The sequence below is a fragment of the Neophocaena asiaeorientalis genome, unplaced genomic scaffold (genome assembly GCF_003031525.2).
Source record: "Neophocaena asiaeorientalis asiaeorientalis breed wild unplaced genomic scaffold, Neophocaena_asiaeorientalis_V1.1 scaffold118, whole genome shotgun sequence".
In the NCBI taxonomy this organism is placed as follows: Eukaryota; Metazoa; Chordata; class Mammalia; order Artiodactyla; family Phocoenidae; genus Neophocaena; species Neophocaena asiaeorientalis.
In genome coordinates, this window is record NW_020175528.1 from 14,096,565 (window position 1) to 14,113,591 (window position 17,027).

The 17,027-nt window shown below is 38.5% G+C and overlaps 1 protein-coding gene across 8 annotated transcripts in view; it reads left to right on the plus strand.

The window, feature by feature from the left end:
- MME (membrane metalloendopeptidase) overlaps positions 1 to 7,162 on the plus strand; it is a 261,860-nt gene extending 254,698 nt beyond the window's left edge. For all 8 annotated transcript variants that reach the window (XM_024769130.1, XM_024769124.1, XM_024769125.1 and 5 more), the window contains exon 23: positions 5,959 to 7,162. In XM_024769130.1, the coding sequence (XP_024624898.1) occupies positions 5,959 to 6,058 (100 nt within the window). In that variant the 3' untranslated portion in view covers positions 6,059 to 7,162. The remainder of the gene's footprint in view (positions 1 to 5,958) is intronic.
- Positions 7,163 to 17,027: the final 9,865 nt, after the last annotated feature.

Sequence of the window (17,027 nt, forward strand, 5' to 3'; positions counted from 1 at the left end):
AATCTATAAAACCATATAAAGCTGAATCTATAAAACCATGTTAGGTCTAAGCTATGATTATTTTATTCTTCCTAACTGAAGTTTTTTGTACTTTAAAATAAACTTCTAAAACTTTAGTATTTAAAGCAAAGCCGTTTGCTTATGATATTCTAGAAATTTAAATGACTTCATTTTGGAAATCCAGCTTCTGTTAGCTGTCTACAGTCACTTCAGGGAACGGTTGTTATGATAATATTTACTATATGATCTATAAATGTGTTTCTAAAGTTATTCAGATATAATATTTCTTTTTTTAACATCTTTATTGGAGTATAATTGCTTTACAGTGGTGTGTTAGTTTCTGCTTTATAGCAAGTGAATCAGCTGTACATATACATGTATCCCCATATCTCCTCCCTCTTGCGTCTCCCTCCCACCCTCCCTATCCCACCCCTCTAGGTGGTCACAAAGCACCGAGCTGATCTCCCTGTGCTATGCGGCTGCTTCCCACTAGCTAGCTATTTTACATTTGGTAGTGTATATATGTCCATGCCACTCTCTCAACTTCATCTATCTTTCTGTTTTTGTGCCAGTAGCATACTGTCTTGAGTACTGTAGCTTTGTAGTATAGTCTGAAGTCCGGGATCCTGATTCCTCCAGCTCCGTTTTTCTTCCTCAAGATTGCTTTGGCTATCTTGGGTCCTTTGTGTTTCCATACAAGTTGTGAAATTTTTTGTTCTAGTTCTGTGAAAAATACCATTGGTAGTTTGATAGGGATTGCATTGAATCTGTAGATTGCTTTGGATTGTATAGTCATTTTCACAATGTTGATTCTTCCAATCCAAGAACATGGCACATCTCTCCATCTGTTTGTATCATCTTTAGTTTCCTTCATCAGGGTCTTACAGTTTTCTGCATACAGGTCTTTTGTCTCCTTAGGTAGGCTTATTCCTAGGTATTTTATTCTTTTTGTTGCAGTGGTAAATGGGAGTGTTTCCTTAATTTCTCTTTCAGATTTTTCTTTATTAGTGTATAGGAATGCCAGAGATTTCTGTCCATTAATTTTGTATCCTGCTACTTTACCAAATTCATTGATTAGTTCTAGGAGTTTTCTGGTAGCATGTTTAGGATTCTCTATGTATAGTATCATGTCATCTGCAAGCAGTGACAGCTTAACTTCTTCTTTACCGATTTGTATTGCTTTTATTTCTTTTTCTTCTCTGATTGCTGTGGCTAAAACTTCCAAAAGTATGTTGAATAATAGTGGTGAGAGTGGACAACCTTGTCTTGTTCCTGATCTTAGAGGAAATGGTTTCAGCTTTTCACCATTGAGAATGATGTTGGCTGTGGGTTTGTCATATACGGCCTTTATTATGTTGAGGTAATTTCCCTCTATGCCTGCTTTCTGGAGGGTTCTTATCATAAATGGGTGTTGAATTTTGTCAAAAGATTTTTCTGCATCTATTGAGATGATCATATGGTTTTTCTCCGTCAGTTTGTTAATATGGTGTATCCCTGACTGATTTGCATATATTGAAGAATCCTTGCATTCCTGGGATAAACCCCACTTGATCATGGTGTATAGATATAATATTTCTGTATAAGATATAAGGGTCTGATCACTTTTTTAAATAAATAAATTTATTTATTTTTATTTTTGGCTGCGTTGGGTCTTTGTTGCTATGTGCAGGCTTTCTCTAGTTGTGGCAAGTGGGGGCTACTCTTCGTTGCAGTGCGCGGGCTGTTCTTCGTTGCGGTGTGCAGGCTTCTCATCATGCTGGCTTCTCTTGTTGCGGAGCACAAGCTGTACACACGCGGTCTTCCATAGTTGTGTCATGAGGGCTCAGTAGCTGTGGCTCATGGGCTCTAGAGTGTAGGCTCAGTAGTTGTGGCGCACGGGCTTAGTTGCTCTGCCGCATGTGGGATCTTCCTGGCCTAGGGTTCGAACCCATGTCTCCTGCCTTGGCAGGCAGATTCTTATCCACTGCACCACCAGGGAAGTCACTGGTAATTTTTTAAAGTAAGTCCTAATAGACAAAGTGATATCAATGTCTGCTACCTAAATAGGATGGTGCTAATTTAGATACCTATATTGCTTGAGATCATCTTCCAGTCAGAATAAAGGACACTTTATAGAACCTACGCCACTAATAATGCTAGAAATGTTTTCCACAGCTTAATATCCAATACTTTAAAAAATATATTCTTTCTAGTGTTTTATTTAGACATTTTAAAGTAATATGGCTATTTTGTTCCTTATTATTCTATGATTTAGCATGCCTAAGCTAAACCCTCTTTGAAATACTGATATTTCCTCCATTTACCTTAAATATTAACATTGGTTTCTGACATTTTATAAATGGTGTGGATTTTGGTGGGCCTTGAAGAATTTCTATTAGCACTTATTAATCTTTAGCCCATACCTGGGAATCTATTCAGGCATTTATTTCTTCATGAATTTATAGAGGAACATGTGTAGACCAATGTGACCTTACTTTAAAAGAATCCTGAACATCAGTTAATGATAAAAATTGGACAGTTTACTCATGAATGAAGCTGGTTAACCTTGTAGCCTAGTTGTTTATTTAAGAGATGTAGCAAAAGATTGTCAGAGAACTCATTAATTGTAAAATGCTCATTCAGTAATGAAAAAGAAAAAAAAAACAGTTAAATTCAAGCAGGAGTAGTCAGATATAAGTTCATTGTTGGTTACATGATGTTCAGCTCCACATATCTTAGGTATTTTCAATACAAGTGATTATTTGCCATGGGAATAAATAGCAGTAGTATGATAAAACAGCAGCAGTATATATTTTATATATTAAAGTAAAAATTTCAAGTAACTTACTCTAGGAAATAATCAGTAAAAACTTTTATTATATTCTGTTATTATAAACACAACACAAAAACTACATAGTTTTCATATAGCATGAAATTCATTTAAAAATGAATTATGATCCCACTCTTAGTGAAGGGATTCACTTTAATAATGTATCCACATTTTGAAATAGATTATGTCATCCATCCAAAGATTTGATGTTGTAAACAACGAAACACTAATTAGAGTCCTAGGAAAATAAGTGAAGCCTTGGTACATTGTTGACCTAATTATTCAGAATCATATTATCTAAATGGAAGTTTTTGGATGGAAAGAGAGGAGCTGGAATGGAGACAGAGGGCTGAGTGTGCATTAGTTTGGGTGTTGCTGCATGGCCAAATCCCAATGGTGTCTTGTGAAGACTTTCTTGTTTTAAGGTTTGTGTTTTTTTTTTAATTTCTTTAATATTTTTAAGAGAAATGTAGAATTAAGTCTTGGGTTTGGACATTTTTACTGAAGTACTTATCTCCATACGGTGATATCCAAGACAACAATCCCTTGAAAAAATGTTAATAAAGTAAAAAACAAAAGAAAAAGCAGCTCTTTCAGCCAACAACCCTCAAATGCTTACCCTGTCCATCAGGGAGCTTGCTCCCCAGCTAGAGAACAGTCAGACCACCAGAATACTGTCCCTCAGCCAGTGTATAGGGCTTCCTAATGTAGGAAGAGGATCAGATTAAATGAATCAAAGCACCACTGTAACTCAGAGTCTGTGAGCCTAGAACCTTAAAGTTACTAATATAAATCCCCGATGTCTAAAATCTTTATATTCTTACATATATGATCACTTTGACCATGTATCAAGTGAACTTGTTCGAACTTTCAGGTGTAAGAAATGACATATTATTATTATTATTAATCAAATTAATTCAAACTCTAGGCTCCCACCCGAAGCCAAGAGGTGAGAAATTTAATTTCAGTCATTTTCAGTGTACTCCTTTCTAGGGTTATACTGGAATCCAAAGGCATCTCATGAGCCTAGAAATTAGGGAATAACCTCCTTTCCCAGCCTGCGATGGGTGCTGACATCCTTGCAGTCTGATCGCCCTATCTGAAGTCGGGTGGCTCCATTTCCTTCCATTGGTCACGGTCAAGGGAGGCAAGAACTGCCCCTCTGGACGTTCAGCCTCCTCGACAGCCACGTACCATCCTATCAGAAGTCCTCTCGGGGCCCTGCTCACAGTGACAGGCACGTCCTTGTCATTCATATAACCTGCCTTTACTGGGCCCCTCTTCAGTCTTGGGGAGGCCAGTCTTCTCCCTCTCCAGCCAGTGGACGAATAGATGTAAATTCTTCTGCTCTACCCTCCCCAACTTCAACCCCCAGCCCTTCATACCAGAGAGATTCCTTTCCATCTTTAAGACTCCTCTAGGAGTCCTCAAAAACATACAACCAAAAAAGTTTTCCTCCCTGAAGGATAGTGGGGTTTGAGAAATAGCTGATGTGGTGATGGGTGACACAGTAGGAAGGAGAACTTTTAGAAATTCGACGTGGAATGGAGATAGGGAAAGGAAATGCTTTCTTCCTCTCTCTGGTTGGTCCACAGTAGCAAATAAACCAAAAACACTGAGCAGTATTTTTCTTCGTAATGCCCTGTTACTCTCTGCATATAATCACCATGGCCAGGTGACGGGCTCATTCATTATTTCCAGAGTCCTGCAATAAGCAAAGCACTGTGCTGGTCTTTGGCAGTGCAGCCGGGAACAAGGTATACACAGTATTTTGTCCTCATGGAGATTATAGTGTAGAGAGTATGTCGGGAAGTAAAGAAGGAGAGAAAAGTCATTGCACATCGTGATAAGTGCTGTGACAGGCTAGCACAGGTGGGAGAGACTCACATGGACTGTATTCCAAGAAGACCTCTGAGGAGGTGTGTTGAAGCAGCGGCATGAAGGCTGAGAAGGAGTTAGCCGTGTAGGCACTAGGGATTAACTTTGCAGGCAGTGTGGTTGGCAGGAACAGCAGGTCCAGAAGAGGGCAAGAGCTTGGCGAGTTTGCATAATGGAAAGTGAGTCTGTGTAGTTTGAGCTTCATGAGGAACCGGAGGAGAGACAGACCATGAGGAGGCCTGGAAGGTAGGCTGGAGCCATAAGGATGCTGGAGACCGTGGAGAGGAGTTTGAATATCCTTCAAGCCCCTGGAGGGTTTTAAGTAAGAGAATGACTGAACTTGATTTAAATTTTAAAGCTCACTCTGACTGCTGTGTGGAGAAGGGGTCAGAGGGGAGAGAAACGCTAGGATGTATACATGTCCACACATCTACCATGTAGGGAGATCTCAGTAAGCCCAAGGTGGCTGAGATGGGATGGTCCCAGTGGGAAGAGAAGGGAAGGAGCTGGTTCAGGGTTGATGGGAAAACATCACCTCTGCATCACTGTACTGACCTGTCTGTCCCTCAAATGCTGCTTGGTGCCAGTAATGGGCTGGACAGTGTTGTTTTTGCCTATTGGGGTTAGAGTTAAGAGGAAATTGACATGTTGCCAGCCCTTTCAGGCTGAATCCAGTTTCTGATATCTATGGGGTTCTTTTGGGAAAAAAGAAAATAATTGTTATCTTCCCTATTAAATCAAATATCTATTTAAAGTCTATTATATTGAAAGTTATTGTGTGAGGCCTTTCAAGATACAGTAAGAAATAATAATTTTATTCTTTAACCAAATTCTTCTTAAAATAACTGCAATTCCAAATATGAATTATTCACTTTTCTTACAAACACATATAGAGTGTTTATAAATTGACTCCCCCTACCAAGCCTAAGATGCAGGTAATATTATTATATGCATTTTACTGAAAAGGAAGCTGAGGCACAGAGAAGCTAAATAAATATGACTCATAACCAGGATTCAAACCATGCCATCTGTCTTCAAAATCTGCTTTTAACTCCTGTAGTTTGCTACCTCTCCATTTAAACATTCTGTTAATGAAAAGGAAAGGGCTCATTCTACCAGTTGTTTTTTTGTTTGTTTTCTTTTTAAATTTCCTTTTAAACTGAAAGTTCCAAACCTACACAGCTGGCCTACATAAAAAAAGTTCTGTAGAGCTCCTGCATGGTATGGACATGAGTATCAAATGCTGATGGTGACTTTTGTTTGTTTCACAGGATTATTGGGACTTTGCAGAACTCTCCTGAGTTTTCAGAAGCCTTTCATTGCCACAAGAACTCGTACATGAATCCAGAAAAGAAATGCAGGGTTTGGTAATCTTCAGAAGAAGCGGTGCAGTCCTTGGCTAGACTTGCCCACATCACAGAAATGGGGAACTCTATCTGAGAGAAAAAGGACCAGAGAGGTCACTGATTACGTGGAAGTAGTTCACGGGGATGAGAGCAATAAAAATGAAGCTAGGTTACTCTGGAAAAATGTGGAGGGAGGAGAGGTCTAATGCCTATCAAATCAATCACTTCTCACTGTATAAATAATGCTTAATCTCTAAAGAGAATATTGCCATTCATTGCTGTTTCTCATATGATCTGCCAGTTTGATGTTTTCTCTTGATGTAGACCGGCATTTCTAATCACAGGGAGAAAGAAGAGGTGGAAGAATTCAGTTGGCACCAAAAGCACAGCAGTAACGTGAGAGTTAAAAACATGTTGCCAATGTACTTATTTTTTCTTTTATTTGCAAAATTTATGCTCCTTCAAAACTCTTCCAAAGAATTCTTATACATATTGGGGCCTTGGGCCTTAAAGTAGTTTTAATCTAATTTTGCCAGTCATCAGTTACTCATTCTGAGAGCATTGTATTTTAAGTACTCTTAGGGCAAAAATGAGTGTCTAAAACTGTTTTTTGTTGTACCTGCTTTGACTGATAATGAGATTCTTGAGGCTCCCTGCAATTTTCTAAGCAATTTCTTGTTCTCTCTCTCTCAAAACTTGGTCTTTTTAAGAGATTTGTAGTAATGTGTAAATAATAATTTTTATATTTAATTATTAACTACACTTATGACTAAGGAATTGTTATTATAGGTAATCATTGAATATTGAAGCTTCAGACCAAGATAAATAGTTATGAACCAAGATCTGTAAAGTGATGTACAGATGAAGATTTGAGACTTTTTAAACTTATAAATCATATTGATGAAAAGCTTTAAGCACAAACTTTGGGTTAAAAATTGCCATTGGACAGTGGTCTAAAGATACATAAGAGTTGTGGTTTACAAGCAGGATTTTCAGGATTAAATCTGTCCCTGAAGGTGGCCATGATAAAAGGGCAAAACTGCATCTATGTAGCTCTGCATCTCCTTATCTTTTCAGGTTTGTCATCTGATGGAAATATTTTGATAATAAATTGAAATTGTGAACCCATTACTCACTAAGCTTATTGTGCCAGCCATCTAGCTTTGGAAAGCACATTTCTGGATAGAAATGAGAGGCTTCTACACATCCAATGGACTTGCTTCTAAAATTCTAACTCACCTAGAGTTCTGGGAGGGGGAGGTCTAGTCCCTGATAGCAACTCAGCTCTCAAGGCTTTTATGTTCTGTTTTCCTGTCCTGTTTGCAAGTTTAGTTCGTTTCATTACTTGATTAATATTTTACAAAAGGAGTCCAAAATCCTTATTTTTCCTAACAAAGCATGAAAATGAAGGAACATCCAAAATATGAGTGTTGGTTTTCCTGCCTCTTGAAAAATGTCCATTTACATGTTTTTTTAAAATGGTATTAAAATATAACATATATACCAAAATTTAAAAACATAAGTGTACAGCTCAATGAACTTTCTCCCACTGAACATGTCCCTGTAACCAGGACTTCTGAGAAACAGAACATTGCTAGCGCCATAGAAGCCCCTTCTCGCAACTATCACTTCACTCTTCCAAGGACAACTACTGTCCTGACTTCTAATATCATCCATTAGTTTTGCCTGTTTTTGTCTTTTATGTAAAGAGAATCATTCAGCATGTATTCTTTTGCGTCTGGCTTCTTTCACTCAGCTTTCCGTTTGTGAGATTCATCTGTATTGTTGCATGTGATTGTGGATTCTTTGTTCTCATTGCTGAACACTATTCTGTTGTGTGTGACTATACTACAATTCATCCCTTCCATTGTTGATCCACTTGAGGAGTTTCCAGTTTGGGGCTGTTACAAATAGTGCAATTATGAACATCCTTGTGTATTATCATCTTTATGTACTTGAGATTTTAATGGACTAATTTCCACAAATCCTTCCTAAAATTATTATAAATATTGAAAATACAGTTTCAAGCTATTCATGGATAAAACTTTATCTTTTTCTCCTTTATCACTACCACCTTTATTGTGGATAATTCAAAGTATACTTATGTGTATATTTCCTTAAAGTAAACTTAAGACATTCCTAAGTAGTATTAATAGTTGGAGCATCCAGTGCTGAAGAGAAAAGCTATCTCTGAATTATTTACTTTCCATCCTGTCAGAGCAGCTGAAGAACCAGAACTGAAGAGTGACTAGTACAGATTATAAAAAGGCACTAGACTCCCCACTGCCAGCTCTGTAAAACATCCAGCTCCCATCCTTATGAAATAATTTGAGTGAAGTTTTCTGGAAAAAAAAGTTTCTCCAGTGCCTGGATCTTTTATCTCTAGAAATACAAGACTTTCTGAGGCCAAGGGCTAGACCAAAGTCAGAATACCAATACCTCCCCTGCCCTCACACGTGCAGCCATCACTAAGTATACGTGGCACAGTTGTTGAGTTGTATGGGACGTTATGGTCTCTCATAAACACTCCCAATCACTTGGTGTTATCCCATCAGTTAAAACCTATCTGTAATGATCTGACACGTTAAGTCTAACCATGCCCGACTCCGGGTCAAGAAAAGAGTTAATAAGCTGAGACACCAAGGGTTGGGAGCTGATGTCACTCAGGGATGAAGATAGAAATGTTCTTGGCAACATCATTGGTAAGGTGTCTGCTCCATGCTGCACTGTCTATGTAAATTCTAAGTGCAAGGTGGAAAGGACACTATCCTGGGAGAAGAGTCTTTTCTTATTCTAATCTGATTCTGCCACTAATGACAAAGTGATCTTGGGCATTTGATATCTTCTCTTGGGCCTCTGCTTTCCCCACCTGAAATAAAGAGAATTAGGTTTTGTTAGTAGTTCTTAGTAAGAGAGGGAGAATACATCCAGTGCTGTCTTAATCTATTCCCCAGTTAAGACCCATTGGATAAAATAATCTCAAAACTCCCATGTAAATGTCTGAGTCCAATTAAACCACATTATAATCCAAAGAACAAAGACCAAAGTTTCATCGAGATTGGGTCTGTGCTGTTGTTAGAGTTTCCTCAAAAGGCTTTATCATTCCTGTTGTCCCAGATGTAGTTCTCCAAGTAGACGATAACTGTTAGTTTGGAAATAAGACTCCACCCTGCCAAAGATGGAAAATCAGGAAGTTTTATCAGGTTCCAGTCTTAAAAATAAAAACAAATATTTTTCATACTATTGCTTTTATTTCTAGTTGGCTCTGTTCCAGCCTCCCCACCACCATCCCTCCCACCCCACCACCCCCCATGTAAATCCTCACAGCATTTATGTCTTGAAAAATGTTAAGGCCAAATGGAGCTTTTATGTCTGTAACTTTACACTTCCTGCTAGCTTCAAATTGAATCTTTTAAAACTGAATGATAGGGCTTCCCTGGTGGTGCAGCAGTTAAGAGTCCTTCTGCCAATGCAGGGGACACAGGTTCGAGCCCTGGTCTGGGAAGATCCCACATGCCACGGAGCAACTAAGCCCGTGCACCACAACTACTGAAGCCTGTATGCCTAGAGCCCATGCTCTGCAACAAGAGAAGCCACCGCAGTGAGAAGCCCGCGCACCGCAACAGAGAATAGCCCACGCTCGCTGCAACTGGAGAAAGCCCGTGCACAGCAACAAAGACCCAACGCAGCCAAAAATAAAATAAATAAATTTATTTTAAAAACAAGAATGATAGAAACTATTTGACCAATATTTTCTTGTTTTCACCACCCCATTCTTGCAAAGATACCACAGTTTTCTGATCTGATTTGTTTTCAAAAGTTAAGAAAAAAAGGTGGCCAAGTGCTATAGGGAATCACAGGCATAATCAGATGACTTAGGCGGGAGCCAAAACTGTTTTCGTGCTGTGCCTGGACTGAGGGACTTGACTTTTGGTTGATCAGGTGAAGAGAGGCGCCACATGTGGCTGGTGTCCAAGTGGCACGTGTTTATCGCATTCTGATCTCTTCTTTAACAGTGTTGTCTTAATTGCAACTTTTTTTTTTTTGCATTTCCTCTAAAACAGTGAGAAACTCCACTAGCGTTTTCATCCTTACAGCCAAACTTGCTTCTATTTTATTTGATCAAGCAGATCCTCTAGGTTGTGCAAGTGAAGTCTGGCAGAAGAATGAGCATTGGCTCTTGCTGGAAACAAGGTTGAGCTCTCATCCTAGGCAGTGAAGAAAGACGAAGTTCAGCCATTGTGACTAATTTTTATACTTCTGGATTTCCTTTCTAGCCAAAACTAACAATTTTTTCAGGTCTATCAGGCATATTAACATCTGATTCCACCTCTGTAAGTACACTTGCTGTCATTTCTGACTTGATCATCTCAAATTATAATGCATCCTGAAAGTTTACTCTACATCCAGAAGACGAAAATGGGGTCAAGTACCTGGATTATCGATTACCTTGGTGTTAATCCTTCAACACACATGCTATCCAAGCTCTGTGTTCCCTACAGTATGTCGTCAAAGATGTAATGGCAAGATGGTCACAGCAGCTTTATCCATGATATCAAAGAAAAAAACTAAACAGCAGAGAATGTTTAGATTTGTTCAAAGAAAATATGAAAAGGACATAGTGCTGAGTATGCATAATGATATCACTCATGTTAAAATACTGTTGCATAGGAGAAGAGTTGGAAGAATATATGCGAAAAATTAATAGGGAATATCTCTGATTGGTGATATTACAGGTGATTCTTATTTCCCTTTTTTTCTGAATTTTAAATATTTCTATAATGAGAAAACAGTACATTTTAAGAACCATTTTTAAAATGTCATTTGGAAGAAAATAGGAAGTATGGGAGAAAAGATGGAAGGGAGGGAATGTTGGAAAAGTTGACCAAAAAGAGAAATAGAGGGGCTTCCCTGGTGGCACACTGGTTGAGAGTCCGCCTGCCGATGCAGGGTACACGGGTTCGTGCCCTGGTCCGGGAAGATCCCACATGCCGCGGAGCGGCTGGGCCCGTGAGCCATGGCCGCTGAGCCTGTGCATCTGGAGCCTGTGCTCCGCAATGGGAGAGGCCACAACAGTGAGAGGCCTGCATACCGAAAAAAAAAAAAAAAAGAGAAATAGAACTTCCCTGGGTTTAAGCTGTGTTGATTTATTTTAGAAGCTATTCACTTTGGTATCTCAGTCTACTTAGATTCAAGGAATTCAGGGCAGAGAATTTGGGTCAGAAGCTTCCCCCACCCCACGACAGACCAGATCTCAGATTTATAGGGTGGCTTTTATACACACAGCTTAACGTAGGGCAAAGGGATTTGGCGGACTTCCCACTGACTACTCGAAGTGGTTCTGTGAGAACAGAGCATGTACTCTAGAGGGGTCTGTTTGGGTTCTTCTACCCCTGAAAATGCTAAAGGGATGAACTGATCTGGCCACACTCTTCCATTGGTCTCCCTCCATACAAAACCCTAGCATTTGCCAAACACTGACAAAAGTTAAGGATACAGTCTATGACTGTGAAACAGAAACCAGTAAATTATACAGTGATCAGACCTAAATGCTCCACCTGGTAGGCACCATGATTTACCTGGGGGTCAGATGCTAACGTTTATAGGTGGATCAGGGAGGAGGGAGCAGGATACAGCTAATTCTAGGCGATTCACTGCTTATATTTGACTTTGGTTACAATCAAACTCATACTAGTTTAGCCAAAACTGGAGATTGTGTTGATCCCCATAACTGAATTTGGGGCAAGTAAGAGTAACTGGGCCTTCTTTCCATGTGGTCTACTTTATGATTGCCAGTTGACTTTCTCCAAAAGGAAGCCATGCTGGTCAAACATGACAGGGTCAAAGATTCTCTGCTTCCTTCCCAGGGGAAGCACAGCTTCTAACTGCAGTACCTTTAACAAATCCTGGAGAAAAACCAATTAGCCCATTTTGGAAACATGCCTACCCATGTGAATAGGCCATGGGGAAGTGAGAAAGTTGTAGAAATTATGATCATTGATCCCCTACAGAGTAGGAGAAGGGCAGTTTCCCCAAAGAAGAAAAGCACCATTCCTAGAAGAGAAAGGAAGAGACACAGATGTCCAAAGCACCAGATTATACTAGATATTTCTTAAAAGCTTTGCAAAACATCTCAGTTTGGATTACGTTGTGCATATTAAATTTCAAATGTGTCAATTTTAATTTTGTTTGACCAAAATGAAGATATCATGCATTTTACTTAGATTTAATTTTTAAGAAAAAAGTTTTTAATAAAAAAGGGTGGGAAGGAAGGAAATAATACATTTTACTTATTGTGAGTAAGGCCCATGATTTAGGTTGTTTGTATAAAGTTTCCATTTAATGTAACTTTCCTGTGAGTTAATGTTAGTACTCCTATTTTACAGATGGTGAATTTGAGTTTCAGAGAGGTTAACTGATTTGCCCAGATTCACAAAGATAGTAAATGACAAGGGACCAAATCAAGGTATGTTGAAGTCCAAAATCTATATAAATTTACTATCAGAGTTTTCTGTGTCACTAAAAAATGCATTTTAGCCTATCAGAATCAACTCATTTGTAGACAATAATTCCCCAAACATATCTTTTATAAGAAACAATATATTTTCTAATTTATTACTTTACATAAGCCTTTGTTATTTTTAAAAGGATGTTTATTTAGTGTTTTAAACAATTACAGCAGTGAACACATTGAGCATCTGCTATGTTCAGGGTACTATATTAGAAGGAAAAATAAAAATATCTAGAAAAGAAAAAGAAGATAAACCGGTATTTTTGGTTGGCACTACAGTTGTCCACTATACCCATTCACTTACTCATTGACCAAATGTTCGGCACCTTTTACGTGTGATGCACTATATCACATATAAAAGAGTCCTTAGAAGATTATCTTCTACTGGGGTCATTAGAAGACAAAAATAAATGAAAACAGCTGGATTTTTAATTTAGTAGAGACATTAAAATGTACACAAACACATTATGCAGCTGAATGTGTGATGTGTCAAGAGATACAGAGAAAACACAATTTGAGAATTCAGGAGAATTCCCTAGTATGGCAAAGATATCCAATGGAAGTAACACGTTGCATTTGACAGTATGGATGGGGTTTTGAAAATTGAAGAAGGAGATAAGAAAATATTGCTGTGTACGCCTCATATACAAAATTAGGCAACTAAAGAGCAAGAACCAAATTAGTCTAGGTAGAAATGCTAATTCTGGAAGGAGACAGCCAAGGGGAGTATGCACTCTGAGATTGACACAATTGTTCATTATTCACAGTTGGCTCTTGACATGTCTTATACCAAGAAAAGCTCTTTAAATTTTTTCAGGTATCTTATGCTGTTCTCAAAGTTTATGCATTATCATTTTACTTTGAAAGAAGTTCTGTGCATTTCTTGTATTTGCTAGAAGTTGGGTGATAGGAGAACGTTTGTTTCTATTCTTGGGAATTTAGAATACTACTCTTATTCCAGTCCTGTTGCTAAGTCACTGCATTGAGCAAATAACTAATTTCTCTGCATTTTCATTGTCTCAGAATTAAAATCAGAGTAAAGATCAAGCCCTTTTCCAAACCAGAAAGCAGGCAGGTGAAATGTTTTGCAAATCGAACCTTTTGGAGATGGCGAAAGATATCAGAGTGCAGAAATAGGGCACAGTGTCATGGAAAAACTTGAATCCAGAGTGATCCATACAGACCCAGGGACACGCAGGGTCAAAGCAAAGACCAGCCAAATGGCTACATGGCAAGCATTTGACTCCTCTAAGCTTCAATTTCCTCCTCTTCAGAATGGTCATAATCACTGTACCTCTCTGGAAAGGGTATTGTACCAGTTGCCAGCAAATTGTATTTTCAACCACATTGAAGTTTAATATCTTGATTAAGCCTGTAGGTCTTTAAAAACATGAGGACTTTTGGCTTAAAGACTAGAATTTTATTTTTTTCTTTTTACCATATTGTCTGTTCTGTTGCTGTAGGTGAGTCGCTTACTTAATCCCTGTTGAATCATTTTTCTCACTAGACATTCTTGAAACAGAAAAGGCACAAAACGTGCAATCCTTTAAATAGCAGAGGATTTCTTCAAAAGTAAAAAAAAGCAAAAGCAGCACACTCAAAACAAAATTGAAGTTTTCAGCGAGATGACAATTTGGGGGAAAAGAGTTTATGCAAGTACCTTTACTTTGCTCAGAAAATGGCATTGGCCCAGAGATCTTGGGAAAGCTATTTAACCCCTTTGAAACTTAGTTTGCTCAGAAGTAAAGTGTAAAAATGTAAATGTATTTTTGTCATGTGATTATGTAGTAGGTAGAATAATGCCCCCCTCCCCACTCAAAGATATCCATATCCTGATTCCCAGAACCTGTGAATATGTTAGGGCACGAGGTAAAGGGGAATTAAAGCTTGCAGATGCAATTAAGGTTGCTGATCAGCTGACCTTAAGGTGAGATTATCCCAGCTTATCCAGGTGGGTCCAATGTAATCACAAGGGTTCTTAAAAGTGAAGAGAGAGGTAGAAGTCAGAGCCATGTGATGTGAGAAAACAACCAGCTGTGGCTGATTTTGAAGATAAAAGAAGCGGTCACAATCCAAGGAGTGCAGGCAGCCTCTAGAAGCTGGAAAAGGTGAGGGAGCAGATTCTTCCCTAAAGGCTCCGAAAGGAACCAGCCCTGCCAAGACCTTTATTTTGGCCAAAGGAGACCACTGTCCAATTTCTGACCTACAGAACTGTAACGTAATGAATTTATGTTAAGTCATTAACTTCATGGTAATTTGTTGCAGCAGCTATAGAAAATACACGCTATAAATAAATATTCACTCTATAATACTTCAGAATTATTTAAACTTTTTGAAAATTATGCCAAGCTTAGATACTAGCTTCTAATGGTAAAATATATGCAACTATAAAAAGTTGGTCAAAAATATTTATTATTCTTCACTTATCTGTTATTAGATTGTGAAGTATATGGATACAACACCAGTTTGAGATAACTAGATATGAGTTACCAGTATTTTCAACTAATGTGAGTAGTCATAATTGATTCACTCATGCAAAGACTAAAACATTGGCCTTTATAAAATAAACATAATCCATCTGACAGAAGTTAGGTATTTGACACTTAACGAGCCTTGCCTATCACCCACCTTTCATCTCAGCATGCAAACTAATTAACCACAAAGAGGACCATACTTGTATAAGCATTAATATGCCAGGAAAATATTTATTGCTTTATCCACTGAAGTAGCTAAAATATAAATTGTTTAGGCAAAGCTTTGAGAAAATAGAAACCCAGGACCATGGAAGTACTAACAAAGCAGCCTTAAGATTTTACTGTACTTGGCACGTTGTATTTTCCTGAAAGATTATTTATAGGTATTAATTTTACCTTAGGCAAGCTAATGAATTGCTATATTCTCAGAAACTTCTATACTTCAGCCTCAGAAGTGTGTCGTAAAAAAGATATGTTGCCCCAATGCTCAAATATTAAAGAAATAGTTACACTGGCAAGTGCTGTTGTCCTTGGTAGCAATACCAAGAATGTTCCTGGGGCTTCCCTGGTGGCGCAGTGGTTGAGAGTCCGCCTGCTGATGCAGGGGACACGGGTTCCTGCCCCGGTCCGGGAGGATCCCACGTGCCGCGGAGCAGCTGGGCCCATGAGCCATGGCCACTGAGCCTGCGCGTCCCGAACCTGTGCTCCGCAGCGGGAGAGGCCACGACAGTGAGAGGCCCGCGTACCAAAAAAGAAAACAAAAAACAAAGAATGTTCCTAATTTTTTAATGTACGATACCTGTAAGTTTCATATTTATGTTCCTTAGGGCTTCTTCAATATTTATTGAGTTCTGTAGATAGCAAAAATGAATGAACAAAGCCCAACCCATGATGTTCAGGAGTCAGCTCTTACTAGCTCATGAGAGCCCATTTTTAAATTTGCACGGATTTTGCAAGCCAGTTGATGTCATCTTGGTAGTTTGACATCAGCCAACACTACAGATCAGGGTTGTTTGGTTGGTTAGTTGGTTGGTTGGTTGATTGGTTGATTTTCCCAGAGAGCCAGCTATTCAAAATTTACCAACACACCACTGACCATGACCAATGGCAAATCACAACCTAGTAAGTAAAACCAGAGTGACCATCTAAAGGCCAACACTATCTAGGGGACTTCTTGCATGTCTTAGATATAGTAGATTTGTATAGTGGTAACTTTTTCCACAGATGGCTGTATTTTTTTTTATTCTAACATGTAACAACAATTTTCTAATAGATGAAAGTAAAGTATCTTGAGGAAGGGGTACTTTTTTCTAACTCACCCAGTGGCAATGTGTGGGCTAATGGTAATTTAAGGGAGTTAAGTCAGAATAACTATGGTATAGGATTTAATCATGATACAAATACTGAAGGAGTTCAAATGAGGAGACCACATCTATTTGCAAATAATTGCAAATGCTTTAGGAAAATGCATCATTGAGCTAGGTTTTAAAGATGGAGAGACCTTCCTCAGGGAAAGTAGCAAGACAGGAATTCCAAGAGAATAGAACAACCTGGATCAAGGTTGGTAGTTGGGACAGTTCTTCAAAGAGCCAGTCGGGTTGTCTCAAACTAACCAGAAGAAAATTCGCTTCTCAAGGTAGTTTGTGGCCTAATTGTAGGGATCTAGAATTCCATACAAGTTTAAATTTGGAAGTGCATTTGCATTTTTAAAGCCTGATTTTTCTGCCAGAAAGGGGGTTGTACTAACATGAAACAAGAGATCTAGTAAACAACATGAGAATTCACATCTGTTTTACTCACCATTGTACCTTCAGTGCTTGGTATAGCACCCAGTTCATCACAGCACTCAAATTTTTTTCTGTTTGGGGACCATGAGCTGAGTTTATGCCATTGTCCTTAATCCTTCTACCACAAAACAGACTTGTTAAAATACTTTTAATACATCCCAACTAATCCAATACTAAACCATTTCTTTTTTTTTTTTTTTTTTTTTTTTTTTTTTTTTTTTT